General features: G+C 55.7%; 1 protein-coding gene across 1 annotated transcript in view; it reads right to left on the bottom strand.

Annotated features, from left to right (window-relative positions):
* Positions 1 to 2513: 2513 nt before the first annotated feature.
* Positions 2514 to 8761, bottom strand: part of SSPO (SCO-spondin) — a 58029-nt gene continuing 51781 nt past the window's right edge. Inside the window, 9 exon segments of the mRNA XM_011941434.1 lie at positions 2514 to 2684; positions 3524 to 3674; positions 5116 to 5246; positions 6202 to 6262; positions 6441 to 6536; positions 7213 to 7430; positions 8236 to 8282; positions 8374 to 8516; positions 8618 to 8745. Of these exon segments, the coding sequence (XP_011796824.1) occupies positions 2662 to 2684; positions 3524 to 3674; positions 5116 to 5246; positions 6202 to 6262; positions 6441 to 6536; positions 7213 to 7430; positions 8236 to 8282; positions 8374 to 8516; positions 8618 to 8745 (998 nt within the window). The 3' untranslated portion in view covers positions 2514 to 2661.

Raw genomic sequence — 8761 nt, 5'->3', positions numbered from 1 at the left:
GAGGGAAGAAGAAGATGGAGTAGATGTACATTTGTTTGTAGATTTACTGAAGGAATTTCCATCTGATGATATCTTTTTGAGACAAGATCATCTCATGAAAATGAAGTGGGGGAATAGAAGGTATGTATACCAAGTCATCTTGGAGAATGGGAAATAGAGCTTACCTCAAACCTTGAATTAGAGGCCAATTTGAAGTTTATGATCACAAATTTAAGGTTAAAAAAAGCCTAGCTGTGAAATTCTGTTTAGAAGCAGAAAGCTGGGCAGATATTTGGCTTCATCCTGGCTTGGAGTATTGCCAGGTGGGTATGTTTTTTTTTTTTGAGATGGAGTCTCGCTCTGTTGCCCAGGCTGGAGTGAGTGCAGTGGTGCGATCTCGGCTCACTGCAAGCTCCGCCTCCCAGGTTCACACCATTCTCCTGCCTCAGCCTCCTGAGTAGCTGGGACTACAGGTGCCTGCCACCACGCCTGGCTAATTTTTTGTATTTTTAGTAGAGATGGGGTTTCACCGTGTTAGCCAAGATGGTCTCAATCTCCTGACCTCATGATCCACCCACCTCAGCCTCCCAAAGTGCTGGGATAACAGGCGTGAGCCACCGCGCCCGGCCATGCCAGGTGAGTATGAAGGAGGCACAGAAAAGCAAGGGATTGAATAGTACTTGCACTGGAGTAATTATAATGATAGGAAAGTGATTCCCAATTCCAGCTGCACATTGGAGTCACCCATGGACCTTTCAAACATCCTGATTTAATAGGCCTACGATGGGGCATGGGCACTTATTTTTTTAATTTGTTTATTTTTTTTTGTTTGTTTCTAAGAGACAGGGTCTCACTCTGTCATCCAGACTGGAGTGCAGCTGCGTGATCTTGGCTCACTGCAGTCTTGACCTCCTGGGCTTAAAGGATCCTCCCACCTTACCCTTCCGAGTAGCTAGGACTACAGGAGTGTGCCACCACACCTGGCTAGTGGTTTTTTTACTTTTTGTAGGGCTGGGATCTCACTATGTTGCCCAGGCTGGCCTCAAACTTCTGGGCTCAAGTGATCCACCTGCCTCCCAAAGTGCTGGGATTACAGGCGTGAGCCACCATGCCCAGCTGGCATTGATATTTTTTAAGAGCTCCTCATGTCATGTGCTTCTAACATGCAGTTGATGTTGAGAATCACTATATAGACCATGAATCTAAGCTGCGTCACGAGGGAAGATAGGAGGCTAATGAAAAAGTGAGAAAGTGATGGGGTCAATGAAATTGAAACCACAAAAGTAGTCATAAATTATAGCAGTGGAGTACTAGAGCAAGGCAGCTGGAGGGATGGGAAGTCATGATCGGTAAGTAAATATCTGTGAGGTTTTGAAAATGGTCTCGTTATGGGAGTGGATTCCCAAGACAGAGTGAAGAAGGTCATTGTAGGTGAGCAGGCAAAGAATGTGAGACCAGAATTTTGAGTCGAGTATCCACATGGACACTGAAAATTGGTGGAAAGGAATGCTGGGCTATGAGTTAAATTCTTCTATGGATGATAGGGAGTGACCAGGGTGGCAGTTGGGAGCCAGGGAGGGTGGTGTCACTACAGAGTGGCTCAGACAACCCAGGAAGAGGGCTGTTTGCAGGAGGAACAGGGAGAACTGGCCCAACAGAAACAATAAACATGAATATCACGGAAGACAAGTATCTCCTTTCCTGGCCTGGAGGGGGGATGAAGTCTCAGCTTCCAAGTAAAGGCTTCGAGGGATGGGCAAGCTAGTGTCAGTCATGACATGATGGTGGAAGAAGCCTTTGGAGATGGGGATGATGGAGCAGAGTCTACGGAGGACAGATGCAGTCTCAGAGACCCCAGTGGGTATCTGGGAGGGAGAGGCAGCGTGGGGGGGGATCAGGTGAGACTGTGGAATTTACAAGAGGGATGTCATGAGAGGTGGTGGTGTGGAGGGACAAATGGGGAGGCTTGGTCTCCTGAAGAGAAATGGAGACCATGGGGACATGCAACAGGATGAGCTAGTCTCTTGCAGCACAGGGGGCCTCTTTCGATTTTTGTCCCCAATACTTAGCTCAATAGTGTGGCTTCTAGCTAGCTGCTATCTCCGGCTTCACAAGGTAGGATAGGACTTTGAATAAAACAAGGAAAGCAACTGGGAAGTGGGCAGAGTGGTGGTGTAAAAAGGGAGGTTGTAAAAAGGAGAGGGAGAAGCAGACATCAGCCCACATGTAGCAGACTGTCCTCCACAGCTGAAATCACATTGGGTGGAGGAATATGACCTGGGACACTAGTGACGTCTAATACGGGAGGTCTTCAGGCTCCATTCAAGCCTGTCCTGCTACAGATGGAACTGAGGCTCAGATATGGGAATGATTTGTCCAGGTTCACCAGTCATGGGGAATGCCATCTTGAGTCCATAGCAGATGTGCAGAGGTCTCCAGGAGACAAAGTCCTTACATGGGTCCAGGCCAGGACTCAGGCCCACCCTCCCTCTTCCCTCTGAGCCCCAGGATAGAGACGCTGCACAGTGACTTGCTGCCAGTGTCACTTTATTTGGAACATGCTAATGCCAAGTCATGGACCCCCAGTTGGAGGCAGGTGAGAGAATGTGGGAGGACATAGTCAGTGCTGCTGAGTCCCATGATCACAAGAGGGACGGCTGTGGACTCAACCAGCGGAGCTTGTTAGTGCTTTGAGAAGTCACCTCCTAGGGGACACATGAGGGGGAGATGGGTTAGTAAGAGAGGCAGACTTGTCAGGCTGGTGCCAGAAGAAAGCCCAGAACCAACACCAGGCCTTCTACTGTGCTCCACCCAGGCGGCATTGGTGCCTTCCACCTGTTTCCCCCTCACGTGCCACACAGTGGGACCTCAGGTTATCATATGGCAGGTACTTAACAGAACTAGGCACCTGCCAGCCACTTCACATGCATGCCTTCACCAGGTTCCACCCAACAAGCCTGCACAGCAGTGTTAGCCCTGCTTAAAAGATGAGGTCAGGGGCCAGGGCGCAGTGGCTCCTGCCTGTAACTCCAGCACTTTTGGAGGCCGAGGCAGGTGGATCACTTGAGCCCAGGAATTCAAGATCAGCCTGGGCAACATGGTGAAACCCTGTCTCTACAAAGAAAAATTAGCCAGGCATGGTGGCTCACACCTGTGACCTGTGGTCCCAGCTACTCGGGAGGCTGAGGCAGAAGGATCACTTGAGCCCAGGAGTTCCAGGCTGCAGTGAGCCGAGACCACGCAACTGCACTCCAGCCTGGGTGACAGAGTGAGACCCCCTTCTCAAAAAAAAAAAAAAAAAAAAAGGTGAGATGAGCTGGGGTTTAACAAGGTACAATTACTCCAGACACCCACACTTACACATGATAGGAGATGAAATGAACAAGAACACTGAGAAGAAGGAAAAACATGGACTAGAAGAACTCAAGGAAGAATGATGGAAGGAGGAGCTATGTGTGTGTTCCTGGGTCTAGTTCACAACACTGGGTCCTTGCCCAGGCTCCTTCCCCGTCCCCTCCCTGCCCGGAGCCCTGCCCAGACCCACCCTGGCAGGAGCTGCACTGGCAGCTGTGGATGACTGGCAGCACCACGGGCTCTGTGTGACCACCCAGACAGCGCAGGTTCAGGATCCGCACGGGGCTCTCCGGGTCTAGACGGTAGCTGCAGCAGTCACACTGGCTCTGCAGGTATGGCTCCTGGGCGTGAGGGAGTGGGTGAACTAGGGCCAAATGGAGTTTCCTCCCCTCTTGGCCTTTCCCATTTTAGGCGGGGTGGGATGGCGGGAGGGCCAGAGCACACCCTCTTCACTGATCAGGGTGGCTGGGCCACTGCCAAGCCCCTTTCGCAAGAAGCCCACCTCCTTCACCCCCACTGTCTGAATGTCCAACAACCTCCAGGTTAAGCGAATCCTTTGAACGTGCCCATCAGTGCCTCCTGGCTGCAGGGGAAAGACATATTTCTACCGCAAGGGGCTGAGTCTAGTTGGACAGACAGACTTATAGATGAAACTACAAGTAAGTCCGTTCTAACTGCATAGTTCTGATCCCAAATGCAAAGTGAGTTCTCCAAAGCAGATCCCTGTGCACTGTGGTTAAAGCACCTCTATCAGAGTCCTGTGAGCACATCATTTAATTTTATGTATAATTCTCTTCATAATTTTACTTTGAAATGGGTAGTACACATTCATACAATGCCAGGTTCAAAAACTGCCAGAGGTTATTCAGCAAAAAATTATCCCTCCAATTTCTATGCATCTCTTAATTACTTTCTCTCTTTTCTCACTCTATGTTTTAGAAATTCTAAAAGTGTGAAAAAAATTCCAAAAGTGATTTGGGAAGGTATTTCCAAGGAGGTCCAGGACGCACCTGGGGGAGCCGTAGAGCGGCTGAGGGTTAAGGGGCTGTGTCTTTGGGGACCAGGTAGGAAAGCATCCTTGTCTTCCAGGATGAGGTAAACCAGGTGGACTGAGGTGGGAGGGACGCGAGGTGGGCCCAGGGGCAGGCGGTAGTGGGAGTGGAGCTGGAGAGAGGACCCTGGCAGGAGGCAGCTCAGGTCACAGCTCATCAGGCTCAGGCTGAGGGGACTCAGGGTGGGCACAGAGCCCCTCGGATGATCCCAAGAAGGATCAGGACTTCTGGGTCCACAGAGGGCAAACGCAGAGTGGAGCCCTGCCCAAGACTCAGAGCCAGCCTGGCTCGGACAGCTTGTGGGAAATGTGTGCGGTGATCCTCTCTGTAGAAAGGGCATTCCGGCAGAGCTCTCATGCTCTCATGCACCGTGTGACGGGTTCTAATTTCAGAGGTTAGCTTAGCTCCTCCATGCCTTTCTTTGCTGGGCTCCTGGCTCATTGCCTTGAGGGGCACAGCGGACACACTCTGGGAATGGTGTGGGACCACAGAAGACCTCTGTGGGAGGGGGTCAGGCACCTAGTAAAACCTCTGGGCCAACCCGCAGGTGCACACCACTGCCTTGGGGAAAGCTCTGACCATCCGCCTCCCCGACTCCACTGTTATCTCCATGAGAAGCACCTTGTGCCTCGTGGCCTCTGGCTGTGCCCAGGTCCCAGGCTCAGTACAGCCCGCGGCAGCCACTGGCCAGTGCGACTCCCCTGGCCTGGACGGCAGGTCCCTGGCTCACCTCTGGCATGACATGGGTGCTGGACGGGCAGTACCCACTGCAGTAGCTCACTTCTACCTTGTCCAGGTAGCAGGTCCCTTTGGTGAAGTTTCGAAGCTCCGTGAGGAGCTGGCAGGAGGGCAACTGCTCCTCTGTGGGGAGGGGCATTGAGTGGCAGGAGGTGGGGGCAGGGCACAGGAGGCAGAGGGGACTGTGGAGGAGGTAGGCACAGAAGGTGGAGGTGACTGGGGACTGTGTGGAGGGCACAGGAGGAGGAGGGGACTGTGGGAGGACACAGGAGGAGGAGGGGAGGGGACAGGACTGTGGGGAGGGCACAGGAGGTGGAGGTGACTGAGGGGACTGTGCTGAGGGCACAGGAGGAGAAGGTGACAGAGGGGACTGTGGGAGGACATGAGGAGGAGGGGACTGTGGGAGGACACAGGAGGAGGAGGGGAGGGGACGGGACTGTGGGGAGGGCACAGGAGGTGGACGTGGCAGAGGGGACTGTAGGGAGGGCACAGGAGGAGAAGGGGAATGAGGGGACTGTGGGGAGGGCACAGGAGGAAGAGGGGACTGGGGACTGTGTGGGGGAGGCACAGGAGGTGGAGGGGACTGAGAGGACTATGGGGGAAGGCACAGGAGGAAGAGGTGGCAGAGGGGATTGTGGGGGAGGGCAGAGGAGGAGGAGGTGACTGAGGGGACTTGGAGGGGACAGAGCACAGGAGGAGGAGGTGACGAGGGGACTGTGGGGGGGACAGAGCACAGGAGGAGGAGGTGACTGAGGGGACTGTGGGGGGGGACAGGGCACAGGAGGAGGTGACTGAGGGGACTTGGGGGGGACAGAGCACAGGAGGAGGAGGTGACGAGGGGACTGTGGGAAGAGGGGCAGGGCCTGGGTCTGAGGGGAACACGTGGGTTGGGGCACAGCCAGGCGCTGTGGCATGTGCTGGGGTCTTCACTCCTCAAATCCCCATGGCAGGTCGGCCTGGGGGAGGCAGGCACCAGGCAGGCACCTGCCAGGCTGAAAAGGCCAGGTGTGGGGCGGCAGAGGAGAAGGGTCTAGACCAGGGAGAGGCACCCCACAATGTGCCCAGGTTCCCTCCATACCCGGAGCCTCCCTGCGGCAAGAGGGACAGCAGCTCCCTGGCTCCAGCACCATCTCCTCACCCTGCAGAGAGAGAGAGAGCCCCAAGGTGGTCCTGACACCTAGAGTCCGGCCCGCCCTCCCCAGAGGAGGGTCCCAGGAAGGAGCCTGAGGAACCAGGAGGGTAGTAGGGCTGCAGGGGCTAGCTGAGCACAGGTGAGGGGGGAGCCACCCCAGAGAGGAGCAGGGATGCAGGGAGTACCTGAGCACAGGTGAGCGGGGAGCAGCGCTGGGTGCAGACAGGCCTCCCACTGCGGCAGAGGCAGCTCTCACAGGCCTCCTGCCATTCAGATCCAGGCTGGGGAGAGTAGGAGAGAGCCTCCTCTTGGTCTCTACCAACTTGTAGCTTTTTCTCTCTCTTTTATTATTTATTTATTTTATTTATTTATTCATTTATTTATCTATCTATCTATCTATCTATCAGAGTCTCGCTCTGTCGCCAGGCTGGAGTGCAGTGGCATAATCTTGGCTCACTGCAAGCTCCCAGTTCAAGTGATTCTCCTGCCTCAGCCTCCCGAGTAGCTGGGACTACAGGCACGCACCACCACTCCCAGCTAATTTTTGTATTTTTAGTAGAGATGGGTTTTACCACGTTGGCCAGAATAGTCTTGATCTCTTGACCTCATGATCCGCCTACCTCAGCCTCCCAAAGTGCTGGGATTACAGGCATGAGCCACCTTGTCTACAAGTGCCCAGCTCCAACTTGTAGACTTTTCTATAATAGTATTCCTGACCCCCAAGCCCAGACTGTGAGTGCCTATCTGGGGCAATGGGCTTGGATGGAGTCGGGCAACAAGAGACCCAGGAAGGAGATGAATTGTTGGGGCCAGAGACAGTCCAGGGGGAGAGCGGAGCCCTGCTGGCTGCTGCAGAGCCTGGAGTAGGGGAAGGAGCCAGTGGAGTTACAGACAGATGGAGTTACAGCTTGAGGTCAGGAATGGGTGGGTGGTAGCACAGGGGGTTCTGTGTCTCACCAGGTGGGGATGCCCGAGGTGCCAGCACTCGCAGAGGTCTTCAGGGACACAGGGGCCTGCCTGGCTGCGGAAGTGCCCAGGCTGGCACACACAGCCTGAGGCTCGAGCCGAACTGCAGTTACTCCGGGTCTCTGTGGCATTCATCTCCTGGCATGTCTGCTCGCAGAGCCCCAGCTCCCCCGGGGCCACCTGCTGCCACATTTCTCCAGGGGGGCACTCTGCCAGGGAAGACCATCCAACCCACCTTTCCAGTCAGCCCTGGATCCAGCCTCGATTCCGCCCCTCCCAGGCTGAGCACCCTCATGTCCCCGTCCTGCCTTCTCAGCCGCAGTAGCCTCCAACCACACCTCCTGATCTTTCTTATCCACCCACTCAAACACTAGCTGGACCCAGGCCAGGTCTCACCTCCTTCAGAAAAGCCTCCCTGACCAATCCTGTCCACCCAGCCTCTATTCTCAGCACTGATGTCTCACCCTCTGGGGTGCTGCCTGCTTGTCAGAGGCCTGGAGACTGTCCCCTGTCTCTGCCTGTTCTGGGGGGTGGTCTGCCTGGAGGCTGGCCATGCTGCGTCTGCATTCACAGAGCCCAGCGTGGCAGAGCTGGGCACACGGTGGGTGGGCCCTTGGTCTTGATCAGACTGGGGCAACACTGTACTGCACGGGGGAAATGCTACCGCCCGGGGGCTGCCAGGCCAGGCCCCTCATTTCTGCTCACCCCTCCAGACCTCAGTTTCTTCCCTGGCAGGGAAAGAACCTTCCACCGCCTGGCGTCACTCACAGCCCTGGCTCTGTGTACACCATGTGCTAGGGAATGCCCCACAAGTGGGGCAGACCACACTGAGTACCCCAGGGAGCCCTGGGCAGGGGTGCCGGGTCTCCGGTTAGAGAGAGGTCAGTGTGGACAGACGGGGGAGGGCTTCTTGAAGCTCTGCCTAGGCTGTGAGCAGGGCCCTCCTCTCCTCCTCAGTGCCAGTCCCGGGCCTTGACTTTGGAGGTACAGAGGGCATGGACGGCCACATCTCACCCTGACAGTCAATAAGGGAACAGCTGAAGGCTCCACCATGGCAGACACTGGGAAGACAGAAGCATACTCAGATGCCTCCCATGCCCTCCTCCACACCCTTCCTCATCCCGGCTCCCCACCCCAGGGCCAGGCCCTCACCAGCGGGTGCAGTTCCGGGTGAGCACAGTCCCTGGGGGCAGCTCCTGGGCCTGCTCTTCCAGGGTCAGGGTGAGGCCCCAGGGCAGAGAATGCTGGGTGCAGGGGCAGGCAGCGGGAGGCATGCACGTGCCATTGTGCAGCAGCTGCAGCGAGGCAGGTTCAGTGACACTCAGACCACCGCCTCTTCCCTCCCCACCTGCCGGCTTCCCCCACAGGGAGTCAGGACACAGCACCCAATACCCACCTGCCCTCCAGGGCAGCCACAGCCAGGCTGGCAGGGCTCCTGCACACAGATGGCACCAGGCTGCAGATGCCAGCAGAGGCGTGGGCATGAGGTGGCACAGGCACTAAGCACCTGGCCAGGGGGGCACTCTGTGGGGTGCACACA

This window comes from Colobus angolensis, unplaced genomic scaffold (assembly GCF_000951035.1).
Source record: "Colobus angolensis palliatus isolate OR3802 unplaced genomic scaffold, Cang.pa_1.0 Scaffold2, whole genome shotgun sequence".
NCBI classification, from domain to species: domain Eukaryota; kingdom Metazoa; phylum Chordata; class Mammalia; order Primates; family Cercopithecidae; genus Colobus; species Colobus angolensis.
Note: the sequence above shows the minus strand (reverse complement) of the source record. Positions and strands in the feature narration are given on the sequence as shown.